Genomic DNA, 26,897 nt, shown 5'->3' on the forward strand with positions numbered 1-26,897 from the left:
AAAAAAAACAAACAACAATATTCCATACCTTCCGACGATCAGTCACGTCCCACGCTGTAAATCCATCTGAAAGGGTTAACAGCCCCTGCTTGTAAAAACCCGGCGAATGAATGGAATGTAGGTGAATGACCTGTAGTTACCTCGAGTTGCGGTGATGCGCCCTCTGCTGGATGTCCTCATATGAACTCGAGCCTGGCAACTTTTCAGAATATTTTCCCACGCTTGAGTTCATATGAGGACATCCAGCAGATAGCTTGCAATAGCCTCTCCAGGCTATAAATATTTGCCCTCAGTCACTGGCTTTACCATTCTGGCGGAGAAAATTACGCCAATTTTTTCCGCGATTTGACCCTTTAATTTAATAGCTAGAGCGCCCAAATTTTGCACATACACACTACTAACATTAGTAGTGTGGAATATGTAAAAAAAAGGGATATGAGATTTTTTACTGTATGTAAACCATGTCTTATATCATGTCGGGTTTGAGAAGGAGATAGGAAAAGCCGGCAATATATATATATATATATATATATATATATATATATATATACCCCCATACTATGTGTAGACATTTATCTTAGCTATTCTATTCTAACCTGTCAGTGTGATTTTACTGTACACCGCACTGAATTGCCGGCTTTTCTATAGAACACCGCTGCTATTTCTCGCAAGTCACACTGTTGGTCCGTGTGTAATCCGTATTTTTCTCGCCCCCATAGACTTTCATTGGCGTATTTTTTGCGCAATACGGTGACAAACGCAGCATGCAGCGATTTTCTACGGCCGTAGAAGACCGTATAATACGGATCAGTAAAATACGGCAGATAGGAGCTGGGCCATAGAGAATCATTGTACCGTATGCAATCCGTATTTTTTGCACATCTCATACGTCCATAAAACTCGCTAGTGTGAGGCCGGCCTAAGTCTGTGTGATATTCACTCATGTCTGCAGTCCATCGCGTACAAAGGCAGCACAGGGATATCTGACTTCACATAATTAAGTATGAAATTTGTTGTATTGCATGTATTAACAAGGAGTAGTATTATTTATTTATTTTAATTACACTTGTTTAGCGCCATTAATTCCATAGTGTTTTACAGACATTATTGCCACTGTCATTGGAAGAAACCGGAGTGCCCGGAGGAAACCCACGCAAACACAGGGAGAACAACATACAAACTCCATGCAGATGTTGTCCTTGGTTGGAATTGAGCCTAGGACCCCAGCACTTCAAAGCTACAGTGCTAACCACTGATCCACCATGCTGCCCTAGGAGTAGTAAAAATTAACACAGAAATTTTTTTTTTTACTTGTTATGATGCAGCTGCCACGCGCTCCTCTGACACCTCCCCCAGAAGTCGGAAAGTCAAAGCCAGAGACAGGAAATCCAGAACAATGTAACATAAAAATACCTTCTCCCCAAGGATTTCCCTTTATATATTATGTCATAGTTTTGTTTTGTTTGTTTTTTTTAAATAGACTCCACATGTGTTATTGGAAAAAAAACAAACTTATTTTTGTCTCCCTATTAAAGGGAACCTGTCACCCCGAAAATCGCGGGTGAGGTAAGCCCACCGGCATCAGGGGCTTATCTACAGCATTCTGTAATGCTGTAGATAAGCCCCCGATGTTACCTGAAAGAGGAGAAAAAGACGTTATATTATACTTACCCAGGGGCGGTCCCGCTGCTGGTCCGGTCGGATGGGCGTCTCTGGTCCGCTGCGGCGCCTCCCATCTTCATTACAAGACGTCCTCTTCTGATCTTCAGCCACGGCTCCGGCGCAGGCGTACTTTGCTCTGCCCTGTTGAGGGCAGAGGATAGTACTGCAGTGCGCAGGCGCCGGAAAGGTCAGAGGCCCGGCGCCTGCGCACTGCAGTACTTTGTCTGCCCTCAACAGGGCAGAGCAAAGTACGCCTGCGCCGGAGCCGTGGCTGAAGATCAGAAGAGGACGTCTTGTAATGAAGATGGGAGGCGCCGCAGCGGACCGGAGACACCCATCCGACCTGACCAGCAGCGGGACCGCCCCTGGGTGAGTATAATATAACGTCTTTTTCTCCTCTTTCAGGTAACATCGGGGACTTATCTACAGCATTACAGAATGCTGCAGATAAGCCCCTGATGCCGGTGGGCTTACCTCACCCGCGATTTTCGGGGTGACAGGTTCCCTTTAAAGTTTTTTTCAAGTTTTATATTTTAGCAATCTGATTCCTAAATGTTCTGAAAATATTAGTAATTGCAGCGGTCTGGAATCAAAAGATACATTTTCTGAAGGATCTTGTATGTCATTAACCAAATCACCGCTTACCTTTTAGCCCTGTTATTTGCTCTCCAATTACCGTATTTAAGGTACCATCACACTGAGCAACTTTAGAACGATAACGATAGCGATCCGTGACGTTGCAGCGTCCTGGATAGCGATATCGTGGTGTTTGACACGCAGCAGCGATCTGGATCCTGCTGTGACATCGCTGGTCGGAGCTAGAAGGCCAGAACTTTATTTCGTCGCTGGATCACCTGCTGACATTGCTGAATCGGCGTGTGTGACGCCGATCCAGCGATGTCTTCACTTGTAACCAGGGTAAACATCGGGTTACTAAGCTTACACAGTGCAGGGAAGATGACGCCGGGGGACACGACAGACACCGGAATGTAAGTATGCAGTTTTTTTTTTTACGTTTACAATGGTAACCAGGGTAAACATCAGGTTACTAAGCGTGCCCCTGCGTGGACTTCGGCATCGTTGGTCGCTGGAGAGCTGTCTGTGTGACAGCTCTCCAGCGACCACACAACGACTAAACAGCGACGCTGCAGCGATCTGCATTGTTGTCTATATCGCTGCAGCGTCGCTTAATGTGACGGTACCTTTAGAGGACCTGACACCAATATTCTCCAATGTTTTTTTCATTACTATTATTATTTCCACTGCTCCTTGCAGCATTTCATTTTTTTTAATTAAAAATCCACCATATGGTTCCAGAAATGTGAGTTTTTTATTTAGTCTATCCAGTACTTCTTTTTATGCTTTTTATCAAAGAAGCAATGCTCGCAGGGCAATTACCGGTATGCAGTGAAACCTAAAGAGACACCCCCAAAGAATCCTGTAAGCCATGCCTTCTTGTTAAAGGGACTCTGTCACCCCCTCCAGCCGTTATAAACTAAAAGAGCCACCTTGTGCACCAGTAATGCTGCATTCTGACAAGATGGCTCTTTTAGTTTTTGGTGCAGTTATTGCCAAAATAAAGCGTTTTATAATTTCGCCAAAATACCTTTCTTTAGACAGGGAGGCAGGTCTTAACCCCCCTGCTGCAAACGCCACGCTGCCGTCACTCAAATCTTCTTTGGCACCGGGCGCCGCCCCCTCCGCGATGTTTTCCAATTAAATCCGGCGCCTGCGCTGTTTAGTATTGGCTGGGGCAGGCGCAGTGAGCTCTGGCCGTCTGACCTCACATGCAGTCTTGCAGACTGCGCCTATGCGGCCACCCAGCTAGTGAATCCCAGCTCCGCAGTGTGTTATGCATGTGTTGAATGGGTTGCTGTTAACGCAATGTGAACCCGGCCTAAGCAAAAAAACGGATTATTTTCAAGTGGGAGAAAAAAAGGATGGCTATTTAACTGATCCATTTTCTACAGACTTCAATGTTAAAATAACGGATCCAGTTGAAATCAGTTTTAGTCTGCACTGGGGGGTTTTGTCAACGGATTGCTGCTGGATCAGTTCTAAAGGATGACTACTGGATATGTGAACAGAGCCTAAGATAACGGATTGCTGCTGGGTCTGTTTCAAGTCGATGATTACTGGACATGTGAACTTAGCCCAAGTAACAATCGATGATATTAGTGTCTCAGGACCTACCTCATACTGCCCTCAGATTACATAGCAAAAACCTACTGTCAGATTCCCTTTAAACATGAAGTCATTTTACAGCCCCTTTTGAATAGAAGCAAGCCTTCTGATCAGAGATGCAGGGAAACTGGAAAAATAACACAACAAAGCAACTATTCAAATGAATGAGCATGCCCCGGAGAGGCTCAGACAGAACATTTTTCAGTTTTGGTTTGCAGAAAGGGGTCTCTTAATATTCCCTAATAGGTCATACTGTGAGGGAGCTTATATGCCCCAATACGACTGAAAAGGGACTTCCAAAGATTGTACTGAACCAAAAATACATGCTCATGTGATCCATGCAAGGACTGTGCAGTCATAAAATAGATGCCAAAACGCCCTCACATTGTTTGAAAGGAGCCTACTTGTCATAATTAGGGAATGGGCAGAAAACAGTTAAGGCCGGAGTCACACTACAGCGAGATACGGCCGAGTCTCGCAGGATAAAACCAAGCTCTGGCGCCGGCACTCCGGAGCGGAGCGTGCGGCTCCATGTATTGCTATGCGGCCGCACGCTCCGCTCTGGAGTGCCGGTGCCAGAGCTTGGTTTTAACCAGCGAGACTCGGCCGTATCTCGCTGTGTGTGATCCCAGCCTAACTCAAAAATCTGCTTAAAAAAGAGAGCAAGGAAAAGTTCCGATGGATGAATAGCACTGTTATGTGATAACCACCAAGAACACCACTGAAGGCGTGTCACTGGCATTGGTGCTATTGTTACACGTTCTTCTAATCAAGGAAATAATGTAATGGATGATGAACAGATGATGTAACCACATGAATTGTGCAGATGCGCCTCATGATAATGTGAAGAACTATTTAACCCCTTAAGCCCCGAGGGTGGTTTGCACGTTAATGACCGGGCCAATTTTTACAATTCTGACCACTGTCCCTTTATGAGGTTATAACTCTGGAACGCTTCAACGGATCTTGGCGATTCTGACATTGTTTTCTCGTGACATATTGTACTTCATTTTAGTGGTAACATTTATTCGATATAACTTGCGTTTATTTGTGAAAAAACGGAAATTTGGCGAAAATTTCGCAATTTTCCAACATTAAATTTTTATGCCCTTAAATCACAGAGATATGTCATGCAAAATACTTAATAAGTAACATTTCCCACATGTCTACTTTACATCAGCACAATTTTGGAACCAAAATTTTTTTTTGTTAGGGAGTTATAAGGGTTAAAAGTTGACCAGCAATTTCTCATTTTTACAACACCATTTTTTTTTTTAGGGACCACATCTCATTTGAAGTCATTTTGAGGGGTCTATATGATAGAAAATACCCAAGTGTGACACCATTCTAAAAACTGCACCCCTCAAGGTGCTCAAAACCACATTCAAGAAGTTTATTAGCCCTTCAGGGGTTTCACAGGAATTTTTGGAATGTTTAAATAAAAATGAATATTTAACTTTTTTTTCACACAAAATTTATTTCAGCTCCAATTTGTTTTATTTTACCAAGGGTAACAGGATAAAATGGATGCCAAATGTTGTTGTACAATCTGTACTGAGTACGCTGATACCCCATATGTGGGGGTAAACCACTATTTGGACGCATGGCAGAGCTCGGAAGGAAAGGAGCGCCATTTGACTTTTCAATGCAAAATTGACAGGAATTGAGATGGGACGCCATGTTGCGTTTGGAGAGCCCCTCATGTGCCTAAACATTGAAACCCCCACAAGTGACACCATTTTGGAAAGTAGACCCCTTAAGGAACTTATCTAGATGTGTTTTGAGAGCTTTGAACCCCCAAGTGTTTCACTACAGTTTATAATGCAGAGCCGTTAAAATAATATTTTTTTTTTTTTCGCAAAAATTATTTTTTAGCCCCCAGTTTTGTATTTTCACAAGGGTAACAGGATAAATTGGACCCCAAAAGTTGTTGTCCAATTTGTCCTGAGTACGCTGATACCCCATATGTGGGGGGGAACCACTGTTTGGGCGCATGGCAGAGCTCGGAAGGGAAGGAGCGCCATTTGGAATGCAGACTTAGATGGATTGGTCTGCAGGCGTCACGTTGCATTTGCAGAGCCCCTGATGTACCCAAACAGTACAAACCCCCCACAAGTGACCTCATATTGGAAACTAGACCTCCCACGGAACTTATCTAGATGTGTTGTGAAAACTTTGAACCCCCAAGTGTTTCACTACAGTTTACAACGCAGAGCCGTGAAAATAAAAAATCCTTTTTTTTTCCCACAAAAATGATTTTTAGCCCCCCAAATTTTTATTTTCCTAAGGATAACAAGAGAACTTGGACCCAAAAAGTTGTTGTCCAATTTGTCTCGAGTACGATGATACCCCATATGTTGGGGTAAACCCCTGTTTGGGAGCACGGGAGAGCTCGGAAGTGAAGGAGTGAAGTTTTACTTTTTCAATGCAGAATTGGCTGGAATTGAGATCGGACGCCATGTCGCGTTTGGAGAGCCCCTGATGTGCCTAAACAGTGGAGACCCCCCAATTATAAATGAAACCCTAATCCAAACGCACTCCTAACCCTAATCCCAACTGTAACCCTAACCACACACCTAACCCTGACACACCCCTAATTCTAATCCCAACCCTAATCCCAACCGTAAATGTAATCCAAACCCTAACCCTAGCCCTAACCCTAGCCCTAGCCCTAACGGGAAAATGGAAATAAATACATTTTTTTTAATTTTATTATTTTTCCCTAAGGCTAGGTTCACATTGCGTTAGGGAAATCCGTTTAGCGCTAGCTAGGTGTCGTGTTTAGTGGTTGCGTTAACGTCCCCGCTCTGGAAGATTGGGGATCGGACCTCGGGCGCGCCGCGGACGCTGCAAGCAGCGTCCGAGGCGCGCCACAAAAGAACAGCACCTTGCTAGCGCAAGCCGAAAATGGCACGCTCTAGCGATGCGCTACACCCGAAAATCACATTGCTGTCAATGGGTGTGCTAACGGACCCGTTGCACGGCATTAATTGTGACATTTTCGCCGTGCAACGCTGTCCGTTAGCGTTAACCCATTAACGCAATGTGAACCTAGCCTAACTAAGGGGGTGATGAAGGGGGGTTTGATTTACTTTGATAGCGTTTTTTATATCGGATTTTTATGATTGGCAGCCGTCACACACTAAAAGACGCTTTTTATAGCAAAAAAGTTTTTGCGTCTCCACATTTTGAGACCTATAATTTTTCCATATTTTGGTCCACAGAGTCATGCGAGGTCTTGTTTTTTGCGGGACGAGTTGACGTTTTTATCGGTAACATTTTCAGACACGTGACAGTTTTTGATCGCTTTTTATTCCGATTTTTTGTGAGGCAGAATGACCAAAAACCAGCTATTCATGAATTTCTTTTGGGGGAGGCGTTTATACCGTTCCGCGTTTGGTAAAATTGATGAAGCAGTTTTATTCTTTGGGTCAGTACGATTACAGCGACACCTCATTTATATCATTTTTTTTATGTTTTGGCGCTTTTATACGATAAAAGCTATTTTATAGAAAAAATAATTATTTTGGCATCGCTTTATTCTGAGGACTATAACTTTTTTATTTTTTTGGTTATGATGCTATATGGTAGCTCGTTTTTTGCGGGACAAGATGACGTTTTCAGAGGTACCATGGTTATTTATATCCGTCTTTTTGATCGCATGTTATTCCACTTTTTGTTCAGCGTTATGATAATAAAGCGTTGTTTTTTGGCTCGTTTTTTTTTTTTTCTTACGGTGTTTACTGAAGGGGTTAACTAGTGGGCCAGTTTTATAGGTCGGGTCGTTACGGACGCGGCGATACTAAATATGTGTACTTTTATTGGTTTTTTTTTTGTTTTTTTTAGATAAAGAAATGTATTTATGGGAATAATATATTTTTTTTTTCTTCTTTATTTAGGATTTTTTTTTTTTTTACACGTGTGGAAATTTTTTTGTTGACTTTTTCACTTTGTCCCAGGGGAGGACATCACAGATCACCGATCTGACAGTGTGCACAGCACTCTGTCAGATCGGTGATCTGACATACAGCCGGGCAGGATTAGAGCTGCAGCTGCAGCCTGATCCTGACCCGGAAGTGCTCCCTGCAGGACCCGGATGCAGCCCCGCGGCCATTTTGGATCCGGGGACTGCAGGGAGAAGACGCTCGGTACACGGTGAGTACATCACCGTGTACCGATCGTCTCAGGGAAGCCCGCAGGGAGCCCCCTCCCTGCGCGATGCTTCCCTGCACCGCCGGCACACCGCGATCATCTTTGATCGCGGTGTGCCGGGGGTTAATGTGCTGGGAGCGGTCCGTGACCGCTCCTGGCACATAGTGCCGGATGTCAGCTGCGATAGGCAGCTGACACCCGGCCGCGATCGGCCGCGCTCCCCCCGTGAGCGCGGCCGATCGCATATGACGTACTATCCCGTCACTGGGAATTAAGTCCCAGGTCACCTGGACGGGATAGTACGTCATATGGGATTAAGGGGTTAAAGAAGTCATTAAATAGCCATTTTTTTCTGCAAAATACTTTTAAAATCCACTTCAGACTGTAAACAAACACAACAAAGGGACAGCATATTTAGGATTATTTACATTATAAATTCGGTCTGCAGTTTTATCTTGTTTTGCAACTTATAAAAAAAATTAAAGAACAAATAGAAAATAACTCCATAAAATACTATTATTTAATGAACTGCTGCCAGAGGGGTATTGTGTGAGCACTCAGTAAGAAGGCTGTGAGGGATTTACATTCCCTGTCAATCAGTCACGAAGCTATAGTTTGTGCAATAAAAAAAAACTATTTTACAGCTCAATAAGAGCACTCAATAAAGCCCCAGTACTCTCCCCAACTGACCGTCATTGTGTAGACACAGCTCAGCCAGACTTCCCCTTGGCCTCTTTTCCACTTGAGAGAAAAAAAACGGTCCGTAATCTGGACCGAAAAAAAGGGATAAAAAGTATGCGTTTGTCATGCGAGTTCAATGCGATTTTTTAATCGCACCATCCGTTTTACATCCGTATGACATCCATATGCAATCCGCTTTTTTTCTCTGCAACTAGTTTTTTTACAATCATTTACAGGACTATTTACAGTGTTCTATGCCACAGAATGGTAAGGTATCCGTAAAAAACGGATGGAATACGGTGGTCCGTATTCCATGCATTTTTGTTTCTCGCACCCATTGACTTGCATGCTGCGATTTTTTTCTCAGTCCTATTTCACCTGAGGAAAAAAAAAAATCGCAAATGGAATGTCACCTATTGAATAACACTGGTCCGAGTGCAATCCGATTTTTTATCGGATTGCACTAGTCCATTTTTCTCGCAAGTGGAAAAGAGGCCTTAAAGGGCCACATGCACATTAGCAAGCTGCAGTCTGAACAATCATTCAGTGGGAGCCATCCCCCCATACACAGGAGCGCTCGTGTTCTTTATTAGAGCACCTACCAGACTCCTCTGGCAACAACTTGTCTCCCAGCGAATAAAAGGATTGGCCATCGGAAATACAACAGTCCGTATCCTTGTCTTCTCCTGACATCTTTCATGGGACAAACAGAAAAAACTGACCGATGCATCCAAACAAGTGTGAACAGGTGCAAGGACAAAAGTCAAAGCTAAGAAAAAATAGCTACACTCTGAAATGCCAAAAACAACAAATTTAGAAAATTATTACTGCCATAGAAAATATGTGAACACTATAATATGCAAATATGAAATATAGAGAAATGGAACTGCAATATTGCTACAGAAAAAAATGAAGGTACTTAACGCATAAATTGGACAATTCATGAGAGCTTAACAGCCAACGACAAGGCGTATCTTATTGTTGGCAACCTAACCTGATGCGATACCTGATATGTCTTGTTGGTGGCTGTTGGGCTCATGAATTGGCCAATTTATGAGCTACCGGTAAGTAACTTCATTTTTTCTGTAGCAATATTGCAGTTCAAATTTTCTATACTTCATATGTGCACATTATAATATTCACATTTTCTATGGCAGTAATGCAATTCCACTTGTCTAAATACATAATTTTTAACATTTCAGAGTGGAGCTACTTTTTCTTATCTTTCATGGGACAGACAGTTGGCCCCCTTACAAATGACATGGTCAACCAAGCCGCTTGATATTGGAGGGTTCTGCTAACTTTAGGTTAGTATTTATAGTAGCCTTGATGAGGTTTTAAGGTTTTGGAAAACCACTGTCCCTTGGGTGTAGTTGCTTTTAAAAAGCAAACTTTGCTTTATGCAACTTCCCTGGGTCCAGTATGGAAGTCTCCGCTGCTGCTCCTGTTGTCTGTTATTGTCTGCAGCGCTGAGGTTGTGTCAACACCACTGCAGCCAATCAGTGATCTCAGTGCCTCTGAGCAACTCGCACCATTAACTTGGGCAAAGCCACTGAGTTCAGATATTGGCTAAGAGCTGCAGACAATAAGAGACTCAGCACTGGACCAGGGCAGGGCGAGTAAGGAACAGGTTGTTGTAAACACTCTGCAGCCAAGTTACAAGGGTTTTATGAAACCCCCAAAAAACCTCTATCTGCAGGTGTAGTAGCTGTATCCTTAACACTGTAATCATTGCATTGTTCATCCTCTCCACTATTCTCCCCTATGAGTAGTGACCGCATGTAGACGAATTACAACATGGTTTAGAGAAGCAGAAAACCAGTACTAAAAATCCTTTCTTTCTCCCCAACCCACTTCCTCTAGTGGTCAGGGCACGACTCCACCCTTGCCTCAAATGCACAACTACCCCCAAGAAGCTTCAGTTAAGCAGCCTGGTCTCAGCCGCTACATGAAGCTTTCTGCCCCAGGTATTAAACCATCCATCAGACTTATGTCAGCCTTGCTTCTATGCAACTATGATTATTTTCATTGCAACTTTAATTTGCATCAAAGCACCCATAGATATTTGTCTTCAACAGCCTATGGAAAAGACGAACATTTAAAAAAATTACTCAGCAGTATCCTAAAGACCACATTTAGAATTTGCATCGGTGTCTAGAAATTGTTACATGAACTAAATAATAATGCATGTTATTCCTCCCTAATATATGACGAATATTCAGGATGCAGCACTGAATATGCGAATGCCTTCCTGAAAGGATCCATAGTCCAAGGTCAAGAAGCAAAAGGATTTCAGTGGTGACAAATGCTTCATTTCATCTGTTGAAATAGAGAAAGTCATTGTGTGCTTCATATTCGTGGCATGAAAAAAAGGGAGAAAGTAGGCGTGCAGAGGACAATCACAGCATTATATGTGCGAACCAACAGAAAATGAAGCTAGAAATTGTGAAATGACAAAGAAGGAAGCACATGAGTTTCATTTCACCAAAATCATCATTAGTTAGTATAAAGCTGCAGTCACGCAATGCAATGCACATCCATGTCCACCTGCGGGGACGTAAAAGCACACTAGGCTGGAGGGAACACCGCAGTCTTTTGTTTGCTGCTTATTACGTCTTGCATTTATTTTCCTCAGCAGTAACGCATTGTATGAACACGACCTAATGTCACAACGTGTACAATTTTAATGAGACTTGAATGTGGTTTATTAGCAAATCTTTTTGTACCAGGATTAATACTTCTGCACTGTGACTTCTCTATAAAACTGGTATATTATAGGTAAATATTACATAAATTGCAGCATGACGATTGCAGGATACACATCAGCTATAACGTGATAACAACTTTTTGTTGGTCCTCCTTACTCCATCAAAAGACTCCACAAGACCTCCAGCAGTAGCCTGTGGTACTTGGAACAGAGACGTTAGCAAGCACATCCTTTCAGTTATACAAATCGCGAGTTGAGGTCTCCATTGAATTGCTTTTCTAGCACGCTGACATTTTATGGAGTTCAGATCCAGGTACTTTGGAGGTCAAATCAACTACTTTTTAATTTTTACAACCCAATTCCTGAATAATGTTTGCAGTGTGATTTATTATGCTGAATGAGCTAAGTAGCAATACGGAATACCTCTGCTATGAAGGGCTTTGTCTGCAACAATGTTCAGATATACCGTTCCAATATAGGCACTTTCAGAAGTGCACAGGCACTCTGACCAGTCTGTAGTTCATATCCCTAAATTTGTTAAAGGGGATGTCCAGGGCTGACATAGCGATGTCCTCTCCATAGGTGAATTTGAGATACACAGCAGTACTCGGCAGCAGCACTCGGCAGCAGCCACTGAATGTACAGAGCTGCAGTGTTTCACACCTTTAAATTGCCCAGATTCAGCCACTGCTAAAGCAAATACTAGCTGATCAATGGGAGTGTCGGTGGCAGATCCTATCCTCTTGATATGTAATCAATATGTGAGACAAGCAATACAATGCATTTTTATATTTTTTCTGCCATTGCGAACATGAAAGTGAATCTGTCAGCAGATTGTTTTTGCTATGTAATCCGAAAGCAGCATTATCTAGGAGCCGAGACCCTCGATTGCAGTGGTGTATTAATTTGTGCTCATAATCACATGGGAGACACTCGGATGAGTCTCACACATCAATACCCGACACTCAGGAGTCTCTGGGTGATAGGAAGTCAGTGAAAGGCTTGGCATAGGGGAGAGGCTGGGGAATCTATGAAGACTAGACATCACAAGAAGACCAAAATGGCAGCCTCAATCTACATCCATTGGCTCTGTCTTTGTCAAAGAAAGACTGCGACCTTTACAGTGAACCTGACATAATGATTTACCCCTAGAAGGTATAAGAAGCACTTTATCAGCCTACTAATAACTTCTTTGATGAAGTCAGAATCAGCCATAAACGCTAAATGTACAAGTTTAAAAGAGATGTTTAATGGCTTCTGCTTCTCCTTGTGGTCAGCGGACTAGTCCAGGACCCTTGTCTATCAATGCTACTGCACACTGGGGACACGCTCACAGCAGTGGGACTGACATGCCGACGTGTGCACGGAAAGGAGGGAGGAAGAGGAGATGCGATGGAACGGCATGGGATTCAGTAATGTTGCTTTTGATATATTGTTTAAAACAAATAAAGCCTTGACATTTTATTGTGAAACTGAACAACTCCTTTAACTTGATCTGGTTTGCAGCTTTGAACACTTGCAAGTTGTATAATGTTACTAAACCTCCTCTCCGAGCGTACTGTTCATAATATGTCCACTTGTAACGCTTGTTTAAACAATGATTATAGGTCTCCACTATTCTGTTCTCATATATCAAGTTAAACAGCCATCCAGTACCAGGTAGCGCTTCAATGGGACAGATAAGTCAAGACGCAAAATATGAGGTCACCGAGCGTGCCTCAGCTTGCCTTGTCCTGTACACAGCCCCGAGAGCCAAATCACCCTCTGTAATCCCTGCTGCAAGTCTACAAACTGAAAGGCCTTATTTATTCTACATGTAAACAGACAGTGGCAGTAAAAAAAAAACTAAGGACTGGGGAGAAGAATGGATTGTAAAGAAGTTCTTTGCTGCCGGAGGATTGAAACTGAAAACATTTGATATAAAATTGTGAAAATACCCAAAATAAACCAGAGGAACATGAAAAGAATAAAGAACGCTAAATGTAATATAAAAGAATTCATATTTAAAATGGTCCTCTTTTTGTTGCAATAGTTATGTAAAAACACCCAAAATATTATTTATTTATTAACCCCTTAAGCCCCAAGGGTGGTTTGCTGTTGTGAGTTCTGTTTTTGGGCTCCCTCTGGTGGTTACTGATGGTACTGGGTGACTTGTCTTTCCTGGGTCTCTGGGTTCCACCTGTTCCATCAGGATATGGGAGTTTCCTATTTAACCTGGCTTTGCTGGCATTTCCTCGCCGGTTATCAATGTATCCAGTGTGTCTTGTTACCTCTGCTCCCTGCTCCCTGCTCCTAGAACCTTCTGGTCAAGCTAAGTTTGGATTTTCCTGTTTTGGTGTTTTGCTTTATTTGGTTTTTTAGTCCAGCCTGCAGATATGTGATTATTGCTGCTGGTTGCTCTAGTGGGCTGAAATTGCTCCTCATGTACCATGAGTTGGCACATGAGTTCAAGTAATTTCAGGATGGTTTTTTGAAGGGTTTTTCGCTGACCGCGCAGTTCACTTTTGTATCCTCTGCTATCTAGCTTTAGCGGGCCTCATTTTGCTGAAACTGTTTTCATACTGCGTATGTGCTTTCCTCTCATTTCACCGTCATTATATGTGGGGGGCTGCTATTTCTGTGGGGTATTTCTCTGGAGGCAAGAGAGGTCTGTGTTTCTTCTGATAGGGGAAGTTAGATCTTCGGCTGGAGCGAGACGTCTAGGATCATCGTAGGCATGTTCCCCGGCTACTTTTATTTGTGTGTTAGGTTCAGGGTCGCGGTCAGCTCAGGTTCCATCGCCCTAGAGCTTGTTTGTATCTGTGCTTGTCCTTTAGTGATCCCCTGCCATTGGGATCATGACAGTTTGCACGTTAATGACAGGGCCAATTTTTACAATTCTGACCACTGTCTCTTTATGAGGTTATAACTCTGGAACGTTTCAACGGATCCTGATGATTCTGACACTGTTTTCTCGTGACATATTGTACTTCATGATAGTGGAAAATTTCTTCGATAAGACTTGTGTTTATTTGTGAAAAAAATGGAAATTTGGTGAAAATTTTGAAAATTTCGCAATTTTCCAACTTTGAATTTTTATGCCCTTAAATCACAGAGATATGTCACACAAAATACTTAATAAGTAACATTTCTCACATGTCTACTTTACATCAGCACAATTTTGGAAACAAAATTTTTTTTTGTTAGGGAGTTATAAGGGTTAAAAGTTGACCAGCAATTTCTCATTTTTACAACACCATTTTTTTAGGGACCACATTACATTTGAAGTCATTTTGAGGAGTCCATATGATAGAAAATAACCAAGTGTGACACCATACTAAAAACTGCACCCCTCAAGGTGCTCAAACCCACATTCAAGAAGTTCATTAACCCTTCAGGTGTTTCACAGGAATTTTTGGAATGTTTAAATAAAAATGAACATTTAACTTTTTTCCACACAAAAATTACTTCAGCTCCAATTTGTTTTATTTTACCAAGGGTAACAGGAGAAAATGGACCCCAAAAGTTGTTGTACAATTTGTCCTGAGTACGCTGATACCCCATATGTGGGGGGAAACCACCGTTTGGGCGCATGGCAGAGCTCGGAAGGGAAGGAGTGCATTTGGAATGCAGACTTAGATGCATTGGTCTGCAGACGTCACATTGCATTTGCAGAGCCCCTAATGTACCTGAACAGTAGAAACCCCCCACAAGTGACCCCATATTGGAAACCAGACCCCCCAAGGAACTTATCTAGATGTGTTATGAGAACTTTGAACCCCCAAGTGTTTCACTACAATTTATAACGCAGAGCCGTGAAAATAAAAAATCATTTTTTTCCCACATTTTTTTTAGCCCCCCACATTTTTATTTTCCCAAGTGTAATAACCGAAATTGGACCCCAAAAGTTGTTGTCCAATTTGTCCTGAGTAAGCTGATACCCCATATGTTGGGGTAAACCCCTGTTTGGGCACACGGCAGAGTTCGGAAGGGAAGGAGCACTGTTTTACTCTTTCAACATAGAATTGGCTGGAATTGAGATCGGACGCCATGTCACGTTTGGAGAACCCCTGATGTGCCTAAACAGTGGAAACCCCCAATTCTAACTGAAACCCTAACACCAACCCTAACCCTAACCCTAGCCCTAACCCTAATGGGAAAATTGAGATAAATACATTATTTTTATTTTATTATTTTTCCCTAACTAAGGGGTTGATGAAGGGGGTTTGATTTATTATTTATAGAGGTTTTTAGCGGATTTTTATGATTGGCAGCTGTCACACACTAAAAGACGCTTTTTACTGCAAAAAAAATAGTTTTTGTGTCTCCACATTTTGAGAGCTATAATTTTTCCATATTTTGGTCCACAGAGTCATGTGAGGTCTTGTTTTTTTGCGGGATGAGTTGATGTTTTTATTGGTACCATTTTCTGACATTTTTTGATCGGTTTTTATTCCAATTTTTGTGAGGCAGAATGACCAAAAACCAGCTATTCATGAATCTCTTTTGTGGGGGGGCGTTTATACCGTTCCACGTTTGGTAAAATTGATAAAGCAGTTTTATTCTTCAGGTCAGTACGATTACAGCGATACCTCACTTATATCATTTTTTAATGTTTTGGCGCTTTTATACGATAAAAACTATTTTATAGAAAAAATAATTATTTTTGCTGCTGGAACGAGATGCAGCGAGGGCGCGCAGGGAATGTAAGTATGAGGTGGTTTTTTTTTTTATTCTATAGGAACCATACATACAAGGATAGGGGATAAGGATCCATGCATACAAGGACAGGGATGGGGAGCCATGCATACAAGGACATGGACGGGGAGCCATGTATACAAGGACATGAACGGGGATCCATGCATACAAGGACATGGACGGGGAACCATGCATACAAGGACATGGACAGGGAGCCATGCATACAAGGACAGGGACGGGAAGCCATGCATACAAGGACAGGGACGGGAAGCCATGCACACAAAGATAGGGACGGGGAGCCATGCATGCATGGACAGGGAGCCATGCATACAAGGACAGGGAGCCATGCATACAAGGACAGGGAGCCATGCATACAAGGACAGGGAGTCATGCATACAAGGACAGGGAGCCATGCATATAAGGACAGGGAGCCATGCATACAAGGACAGGGACAGGGAGCCATGCATGCCAGGATAGGGATGAAGGGACAATGCATACCCGGCTTATACTCAAGTCAATAAGTTTTCCCAGTTTTTCGTGGCAAAATTAGGTGTCTCGGCTTATACTCGGGTCGACTTATACTCGAGTATATACGGTAACTGGGCATTTAGAAGGAAAAAAATATTTTAAATGGAAATCAACTCATTCTATCCACCCAAAACGAATTTCATGTATGCAGGTCATAAGTACAAAGATGAATCTATACAATTATTAAACAAAAATGTGGCTTCTGTTGCAAAGAAATCCAGTTTGAAAATGGTATACAAAAGAATTTGGAAGTGCCCTAGCCTTGGCTCCCAGCTCCATCCTCAGCGTAAGTTCACTCACAGCTAGTTTTGCTGCAGTGATAACTGTCAATCAATCATCTTCAGAAGAGCAGAGTTTGGCTCAGGAGGGAGTGGAAGTCCCTGGTCCCACCCAGAATACTTGCAGACTCATTTGCATATCCCTTCTAATGTAGATTCCACTGCAACAAAGCAGCCTTTTTGGTTAACTCATGAACAGGAACATTTTTTAAAGGTCACTAATGAAAATATTAAGCTGTCTCAAAAGCTGAGGACACTACAAACAAGGCAGAGTTTTTTAAGAAAAAAAATTGAAAATTTGGAATCGACAAATAAAAGTTACTGAAATAAAAAAAAAAAAAACAAGATGAAAATGGAAAAGGAAAATAGGAAGTCAGCTCACCAAAATGCCTTGCACCTTGTTCATGAATATCACCCACGCGGAGCAGTCTCAGTCGATGAAGAAAAAAAAATTAAGGAAAGTTCTCCAATCGATAAAGAAAAAAAACATTTCAGCGATAAGCGTAGGGTTTTTTTATATGTGTATCATCTGTACAGTTACCCACACTGGTTATTTACAATTTTAAATGGTTTAAATAAAAAGCTGTTTTTATCCCTTTATTGGGACTTTTTTTCTTCATCACTGGAGAACTTTCTTTAATTTTTTTTTCTTCGAAAAACAAGCTCTCACACGGCTTAATGGAGAGGTAGAGTTTATCTTTTGAGAGAGTAATCAGTGTTATTGTATGACACATTGTGAACATTCAGGTTACTGATGTATTCTACCTTTTAATGTACTTTTGTGACATTTTTCAGTAACTTCGAAAACATTCAGAAATTTCTGATAAGAATATTGTCACGACTCTGTTGCCGGGTGTCCTGGGACCAGGGGCTCCTTCCCTGTTTCTAATGGTAGGGGCACCCTAGCTCGCCCTGTTTCCTGGATTATGTCTGATAGTGAAGATAACGGGGCCACATACCTTGCCTTAGCTCCTCAATCCGCCCTCAGTGTGTACCCTTTCCCCACCCAAGGAAGACAGGAGTACTAGTGTACAGTAATACACCAACCAGACTAACAAGGTAATATGTACTGGGATAAAGGAAAATTCCAATCATACAAATATACGCACAAACAACAGCGGTAAACATCGGGGAGTGGAGGATGGGGTTAAACCAAAGTAGGAGAAGAAAGGGAATCATCACACACTGAAAACCTAGCAACAGTCACAGATAAATCCACCAAATGCCTTCTCTAATAATAACCACCAACAACCTCTAGCCATGCAGCAAAAGCTATCTCATTGTCAGAGTGCTTAGCCAGGAGCCAGATTATATAGGAGATAGGAGTGGTTAACAGTGAACAGCAGAACCTTATTGAAGGAAAGCTTCCAGGAGCTCTCATCTGAGCAGGTTAACCTCTGCACTGCTAAAAGAAATTTGTACTGTTTAATATGAAGGTGAAGTGCTTCTAAGCAGTGCATAAGCAGAAGAAATCAGACGCTGCAGTTTTCTGTCTCTGTCGCTGTAAACCCGTGAGAAATATCATGAGACTGCCTAGTCATGCAATTACCAAATACAATCCTAAGGCTGCATTCACAAGCTCTGCTTTTTCCTTTTTGGACTTTTTTCTGAAATCGGCTACAAAAAAAAAAAAAAAAGCTAACTTCCTACAATGTGTGAAGGCAGCCTTCAAAATATGTACTCCTTTGACAATTACAGCAATTAAACCAATGACTTACCACTTCCTGAGATGCATATTTTGGATCTTCTGGATCAACTGACCAGTAGCAGTAATCAAAGCCGAACTCAAGTAGTCGCTCTCTGGTGTCCCCACAAGTTTCTGGTTTATAGTCCAACTGGGAAGGAAAACCCAAACTATTAGGTCAATAAAATGCACTTTGGGTATTCTTTCTGTTTTTTAAAGCAGCTCAGTCTTGAATAGTCATTCTACATATAAATAGAAAATAAAGTTCTAACCAAAAGATATGAGAATTTTTATTAGGCCTTTAGGGGCTTACAGAATGACTGATACAACGTACAAATCTTAAAGGAAACCACATGTAGCACATTCAGCATCAGACACTAGTTGCATCATTTCAGCCAGGAATCATAGACTTAAGAGTTGGAAGGAACCTCCAGCGTCATCGTGTCCAACCCCCTGCTCAGTGTAGGATTCACTAAAACATCTCAGAAAGAGGTCCGTGCAGCCTCTGTTTGAAGACTTTTAGAATGTTTTACTCTGAAATGCCACTGCTCTTCGCCCATGCCCCTTGTTGAGTTTTGGGCTTTTCCCTATATACACATATGTAGAAGAGTTCTGTCACTCAAGTGGAGCAGGGTGGGGCAAATCCACAGGCAATGGGCCCTTTGGACTAGTCTCCTGTGTAGTGTAGTCCCTGGCTAGCGTTTAAATCTATGTTTTACACTGATGTACAAAAAAATATTCTGGTACCGTGTAGCCAGAAAAATCAATGTAAATATTTTTATACCCAAAAATGTCAAAAGTATTCTTATAATGATACCTTTACTGACTAACCAGAAAACTTTCAGAGCACTGGGGCTCCTTCTTCAGACAGGTTTTCCCAAACCAGGTGAAACTACAAATGAGATTGAATATGCACACACACTCAGGAATGATCTGGACACATGTGGGAAAACAGGTGTCTGACACAGAGAGAGAGAATAATTTGGGAATTCAAACTGATAAGGATGATAGCGATGAGCGAAAGTACTAGGATAAGGTGTCTAACCGAGTATCTTTGGCGTGCTCAAAAATATGTTCCCTGCATGTGATGTGGCTGTCGAACAGTCGCAAGACATGCAGCTGCGGAGACTCAAACGTATCATTCTTGGGTGCTAACCGAGTGTCTTCGGCAAGCTCAAAAAAAATAACACCTTATCCAAGCATGTTCCCTCACTTTTCGCGCTAAAAACGCTATAAAAACTAATTAAAAACGCATACATTATGCATTCTATCATTTAGAATGCATTCTGCATGTTTTGTGCACATGGATGCATTTTTTTCCCGCGAAAAAAATGCATCGCGGTAAAAAAATGAGCATGTTCATTATTTTTGCGGATTTTCTGCGTTTTTCCCGCAATTCTATGCATTTGGGAAAAAACGAACAAAAACCGCGTCTAAAATCGCGGTAAAAACGCATGCGGATTTCTGGCAGAAATGTCCGGTTTCTGTCAGGAAAATTTCTGCAAGAAATCCTGACGTGTGCACATACCCTAATATTCAATTATTTGGACTGAATTAAACACCTGGATTTATGACTCACTACATGGACTCAATTCACATATCTGCTAGATGGACTCTAGATAACTAAGTGAACATTCCCACAACCTCTCCATTTCAAAAACCCTAATTTGATTTTCATGGCTTATCTTTAGGAGGCATCACCCTTCCAGGTCATGAACAAATGTCCTGTTGCAAGATCTGTTAAATGTTGTGCACTTGTCTTATTAATTCATTTGTAAACCTGCCTGAAGGAGCCCCTGTGCTCTCAGAGCTTGTAAATATATTTTTTTTCTGGTTAGCCAATAAAGGTATCATTCCAAGACTACTTTTGTCATTTCAGAGCAGATGTTTTACTCTGAAATGTTTCATAATAAAGACATACCTGGTTGAAATGATGGATCCAATGTCTGATACTTGCTGCCCATGGTCCGGGCACAATTAATCACGTCAAGTTTGCTTTAGAACGGATGAAAATTTAAAATAATATTTAAAGATTTACCAAACTTTTCATTTTACAGTAATTTAAGCTCTCTACAAACAATAGATTACCGTCAACCGAATAATCATTTGGCCAAAACCTCTCTCCCCTGACTCCTCCACATACAGAAAAGCTTGGTATAGCCGAGCACTCCTGTGCCCTCTATAAGAAAGCGGATACCAGACTCCACAGGTGGTGGCTAATCTCCCAGAGGACCAAAGTATTAAGGCCCCTTCACATTAAGCGATGCTGCAGCGATACCGAGAACGATCCGGATCGCTGCAGCGTCGCTGTTTGGTCGCTGGAGAGCTGTCACACAGACAGCTCTCCAGCGACCAACGATCCCGAAGTCCCCGGGTAACCAGGGTAAACATCGGGTTACTAAGCGCAGGGCCGCGCTTAGTAACCCGATGTTTACCCTGGTTACCAGCGTAAAAGTAAAAAAAAAACAAACACTACATACTTACCTACCGCTGTCTGTCCCCGGCGCTGTGCTCTGCACTCCTCCGGTACTGGCTGTGAGCACAGCGGCCGGAAAGCAGAGCGGTGACGTCACCGCTCTGCTTTCCGGCTGACCGACGCTCACAGCCAGTACAGGAGGAGTGCAGAGCACAGCGCCGGGGACAGACAGCGGTAGGTAAGTATGTAGTGTTTGTTTTTTTTTACTTTTACGCTGGTAACCAGGGTAAACATCTGGTTACTAAGCGCGGCCCTGCGCTTAGTTACCCGATGTTTACCCTGGTTACCAGTGAAGACATCGCTGGATCCGTGTCACACACGCCGATCCAGTGATGTCCACGGGAGATCCAGCGACGAAATAAAGTTCTGGACTTTGTTCAGCGACCAACGATCTCCCAGCAGGGGCCTGATCGTTGGTCGCTGTCACACATAACGATTTCCTTAACGATATCGTTGCTACGTCACAAAAAGCAACGATATCGTTAACGATATCGTTATGTGTGAAGGTACCTTTAGGCTATGTTCACACGTTCCTGATTTCCCTACTTTTTTTTCAGGACTAAAAACCGCAGCTCTTGGCAGAAAACGCAGGTCCTTTTTTTGGTGCTTTTTTGGTGCGTTTTTTGATGCGTTTTTTTATGCAGTTTTCTATGCAGAGTCTGTGTGTTTTCTAGGAAGTTTTTTAGGGTTAAAATGGCTGAAAATACCCTAACCCTACCCCTAACCCTAACCCTATTCTAACCTTAGTGGGAAAAAAAAAATTCTTAATTTTTTTATTGTCCCTACCTACCTCCTTTTTTATTGTCCCTACCTGACAAAGGGGGGGGGGTCATTTACTATTTTTTTTATTTTGATCACTGAGATATAACCTATCTCAGTGATCAAAATGCACTTTGGAACGAATCTGCCGGCCGGCAGATTCGGCGGGAGCACTGCGCATGCGCCCGCCATTTTGCAAGATGGCAGCGCCCAGGGAGAAGACGGCCGGACGGACACCGGGAGGCCGGGTAAGTATAAGGGGGGGGAGATGAGGGCACGGGGGGGCGTCGGAGCACGGGGGGGTGGCATCGGAGCATGGGGGGGTGGGATTGGGGCACGGGGGGGGGCAGCCACACTGCAGCGGTTCTGCACCACAAACCGCAGAAAACCCGCAGATATTTTTTTCATCTGTGGGTTTTACTGCGGGTTTGACCTCAAAATGGAGGTCTATGGGTGCAGAACCGCTGCAGTTCCGCAAAAAGAAGTGACATGGTACTTCTTTTTTACCGCGGCTATTCAGCGTGGCTTTTTTCGCGATTTTCCGCAATGTGGGCACAGCAGTTCCTGTTTTCCATAGGGTACATTGTAATGTACCCTGCATGGAAAGCAGCTGCGGACCCGCAGCGGGAAAATCGCGGCGATTCCGCATGAAAAAAAGGATGGTGTGAACATGGCCTTAGGCATTGGAAATCCAACGTATAAGGTCCTTTTCTCCCAGGATATCATCTGTCGAGGAAAAGTCAAGAGACCCACATAAACACTAGACAGCCGACCAACCCAGTCAATCTCAACGGGTTCAGTCAACTTTAGTATAATACACACGTGGTCAAATTTGTTGGTACCCCTCGTTTAATGACAGAAAAACCCACAATGGTCACAGAAATAATATGAGTCTCTGACAAAAGTAATAATAAATAAAAGATCTACGAAAATTAACAAATTAAAATCAGACATTGCTTTTCAACCATGCTTCCACAAAATTTAAAAAAAAATAAAACTCATGAAATAAGACTTGTTTTTTTTGTGAAGTCCACCTCTCCAATGCAGAGAGATTAGAAGAATTGGCACCTAATGAGTTAACTCAACTGAGTGTTATCAGACAGCAACTAAATGTACCTTCACACTGAGCAACTTTACAATGAGAACGACAACGATCCGTGACGTTGCAGCGTCCTGGATAGCGATCTCGTTGTGTTTGACACGCAGCAGCGATCAGGATCCCACTGTGACATCGCTGGTCGCTGGTCGTAGCTAGAAGTCCAGAACTTTATTTGGTTGTCAGGTCGGCGTGATTCGTCATGTTTGACAGCAAAAGCAACAATGCCAGCAATGTCTTTACATGGAGCTAACAACCAGCGAGAATGATAAGTACGTCACTGGATCGCTCCTGCATCGTTCTGGTGTTGCAGTGTTTGACGTCTCTATAGCGACCTAAACAGCGACGGTGCAGCGATCGGCTCGTTGTCTATATCGCTGCAGCGTCGCTTAATGTGACGGTACCTTTACACAGGAAAAAGAAGTAAACCCCAGGGTGAAAAAACTCATTAGGTGCCAATACTTAGTTTGCCAATATCTCTGCAACAGCAGGGCGAAAATAAAAGGGTGAGAAAAAAAAAAACACGCTCTGCAGCCACTACTTAATTGAGTACTCAGGTTCAATGCGTGAAGACAAATTTATTGTAGTACATGAAAAAACGTTTCGGTCCAAACAGAACCTTCTTCAGTAACGTTTAGTGGTGAGCAAATAAAATACGTACCGTACTTCTCAGACCAGAGTCTGTATGTGTTGGGTACTCTAGCGTGAGCCCACTTGCAGTGGTGCATGGAGACTGTTAGTTGTAGATTGGTGGCGTCTACACCTAACCTATCTACAACTAACAGTCTCCATGCACCACTGTAAGCGGGCTCACGCTAGAGTACCCAACACATACAGACTCTGATCTGAGAAGTACGTACTTTATTTGCTCACCACTAAACATTACTGAAGAAGGTTGTTTGGACCGAAACGTTTTTTCGTGTACTACAATAAATTTGTCTTCACGCATTGAAGCTGAGTGCTAGGTTTACTTTTATTATATTGACGGTTTGTTAACCTAAAACCTTAGCACCACCCCATAGATGTGCTCACGGTGTTTTCTTTATACTACTTAATTGAGTGTCCAGTTCCACATGAAAAATTGGGTGAAAGGTTGTGATTAGAATACTTAACATTTAGAAGCCACAATATTACAGATTTCAGGTCTTGATATTGAACTACAGAAGGTGTTCTTTAAAACAAAACAAAAAAAACAGTAATATTTCCACATGTTTTAAGTCTCCAATTTACGATGGAAATTTGCAATGTAGACCTGCAGCCTCACCAATACTCGCTGGGTGCTTGTAGGCTTTAATCAGATCCAGATGTTTCCATTACATAACTTCTTTGTTCGCTTTATTAGTCATATGAGAAAAACAGACATTTATGCACTCTGCCTCCAAGCGGTGCTCTCCTATAGTTGTGGTTTACTACCATAGTCCCTCGTATAATTTGATCTCATGAACACCCTCACCAGTCTGCTGCGACACTAAAAAGAAAAAAGTTATTGCATCTGGCATTAAACTAGACCAATGTTACTTTGGCAGGTTTTGCCGATAAATTAGGGTGCCTTCACATTTAGATTTGCACGGTGTTTGCGGCAGGTGCAGGAAAAGTACCCATAACAAGTAAAACTTATGAATAGACCCCCAATCACTCTAATGGAGCCAAAAGATGCCCTTTTTGGACTTTCACGTGTATGGAATACGTCAATGTTCTGTTATTCGGCTGCAATACGTTTTTTTTTTTTTTACTTGGTAGTCTATGGTTGATGGATGCCACCGTCTTTAACGAGCCATATAATGGTGCAATATCAATATGTGCATTATGTAAGTGATTTATAACAAATACCTCTACAATATCAGATGTTTTACCACTAAATGTACATGTGAGTTGTCAAAGTCTTCTGGTCCTGGTCTTGGCAGCAGGGTAGTAGTTGTAGTTTTAAGATAGATGTGTTGGTTCTATGGTATCATTCTGTGTTATGTATAACCAAAAAACATATAATTTTTTTTATAATCAGTCTCTTCATTATTTCCCAAATGTTGTGGACTTGAGGAATTTAGATTTGTGCAAATATTTTACTGTGTAGACTTGCGGTCTTCCTATTTTATAAGAAGCCTGTATACGTTATATTAGTTATGTATTAATGTGTGCATTGTTGTTTAACCCCTTTACCCCCAAGGGTGGTTTGCACGTTATGGACCGGGCCAATTTTTACAATTCTGACCACTGTCCCTTTATGAGGTTATAACTCTGGAACGCTTCAACGGATCCCGGTGATTCTGACACTGTTTTCTCGTGACATATTGTACTTCATGATAGTGGTAAAATTTCTTTGATATTACCTGCGTTTATTTGTGAAAAAAATGGAAATTTGGCGAAAATTTTGAAAATTTCGCAATTTTCCAACTTTGAATTTTTATGCAATTAAATCACAGAGATATGTCACACAAAATACTTAATAAGTAACATTTCCCACATGTCTACTTTACATCAGCACAATTTTGGAACCAAAATTTTTTTATAAGGGTTTAAAGTTGACCAGCAATTTCTCATTTTTACAACACCATTTTTTTTTTAGGGACCACATCTCATTTGATAAGTAATTTTGAGGGGTCTATATGATAGAAAATACCCAAGTGTGACACCATTCTAAAAACTGCACCCCTCAAGGTGCTCAAAACCACATTCAAGAAGTTTATTAACCCTTCAGGTGTTTCACAGGAATGTTTGGAATGTTTACATAAAAATGAACATTTAACTTTTTTTCACAAAAAATTTACTTCAGCTCCAATTTGTTTTATTTTACCAAGGGTAACAGGATAAAATGGACACCAAACGTTGTTGTACAATTTGTCCTGAGTACGCAGATACCCAACATGTAGGGGTAAACCACTGTTTGGGTGCATGACAGAGCTCGGAAGCGAAGGAGCGCCATTTGACTTTTCAATGCAAAATTGACTGGAATTGAGATGGGACGCCATGTTGCGTTTGGAGAGCCACTGATGTGCCTAAACATTGAAACCCCCCACAAGTGACACCATTTTGGAAAGTAGACCCACTAAGGAACTTATCTAGATGTGTGGTGAGCACTTTGACCCACCAAGTGCTTCACAGAAGTTTATAATGCAGAACCGTAAAAATAAAAAAATCATTTTTTTTTTCACAAAAATTATCTTTTCGCCCCCAATTTTTTATTTTCCCAAGGGTAAGAGAAGAAATTGGACCCCAAAAGTTGTTGTACAATTTGTCCTGAGTACGCTGATAACCCATATGTGGGGGTAAACCACTGTTTGGGCGCATGGGAGAGCTCGGAAGGGAAGGCGCGCCGTTTGACTTTTCAATGCAAAATTGACTGGAATTGAGATGGGACGCCATGTTGCGTTTGGAGAGCCACTGATGTGCCTAAACATTGAAACCCCCCACAAGTGACACCATTTTGGAAAGTAGACCCACTAAGGAACTTGTCTAGATGTGTGGTGAGCACTTTGACCCACCAAGGGCTTCAGAGAAGTTTATAATGCAGAGCCGTAAAAATAAAACAAAATTTTTTTCCCACAAGAATTATTATTTAGCCCTCAGTTTTGTATTTTCCCGAGGGTAACAGGAGAACTTGGACCCCAAAAGTTGTTGTCCAATTTGTCCTGAGTGCGCGGATACCCCATATGTGGGGGGAACCACCGTTTGGGCACATTGGAGGGCTCAGAAGGGAAGGAGCGCCATTTGGAATGCAGACTTAGATGGAATGGTCTGCAGGCGTCACATTGCTTTTGCAGAGTCCCTAATATACCTAAACAGTAGAAACCCCCCACAAGTGACACCATTTTGGAAAGTAGACCCCCTAAGGAACTCCTCTAGATATGATGTGAGAGCTTTGAACCCCCAAGTGTTTCACTACAGTTTATAACGCAGAGCCGCGCAATTAAAAAATATTTTTTTCCACAAAAATTATTTTTTAGCCCCCAGTTTTGTATTTTTCCAAGGGTAACAGGAGAAATTGGACCCTAAATACTGTTGTAAAATTTGTCCTG

General features: G+C 42.1%; 1 protein-coding gene across 1 annotated transcript in view; it reads right to left on the minus strand.

Annotated features, from left to right (window-relative positions):
• STARD9 (StAR related lipid transfer domain containing 9) overlaps window positions 1–26,897 on the minus strand; it is a 313,170-nt gene that overhangs the window by 214,336 nt on the left and 71,937 nt on the right. Inside the window, exon 3 of the mRNA XM_069730886.1 lies at window positions 18,588–18,704. Coding sequence (XP_069586987.1) covers window positions 18,588–18,704 — 117 coding nt within the window. The remainder of the gene's footprint in view (window positions 1–18,587; window positions 18,705–26,897) is intronic.

Source organism: Ranitomeya imitator, chromosome 1 (assembly GCF_032444005.1).
Source record: "Ranitomeya imitator isolate aRanImi1 chromosome 1, aRanImi1.pri, whole genome shotgun sequence".
NCBI lineage: Eukaryota > Metazoa > Chordata > Amphibia > Anura > Dendrobatidae > Ranitomeya > Ranitomeya imitator.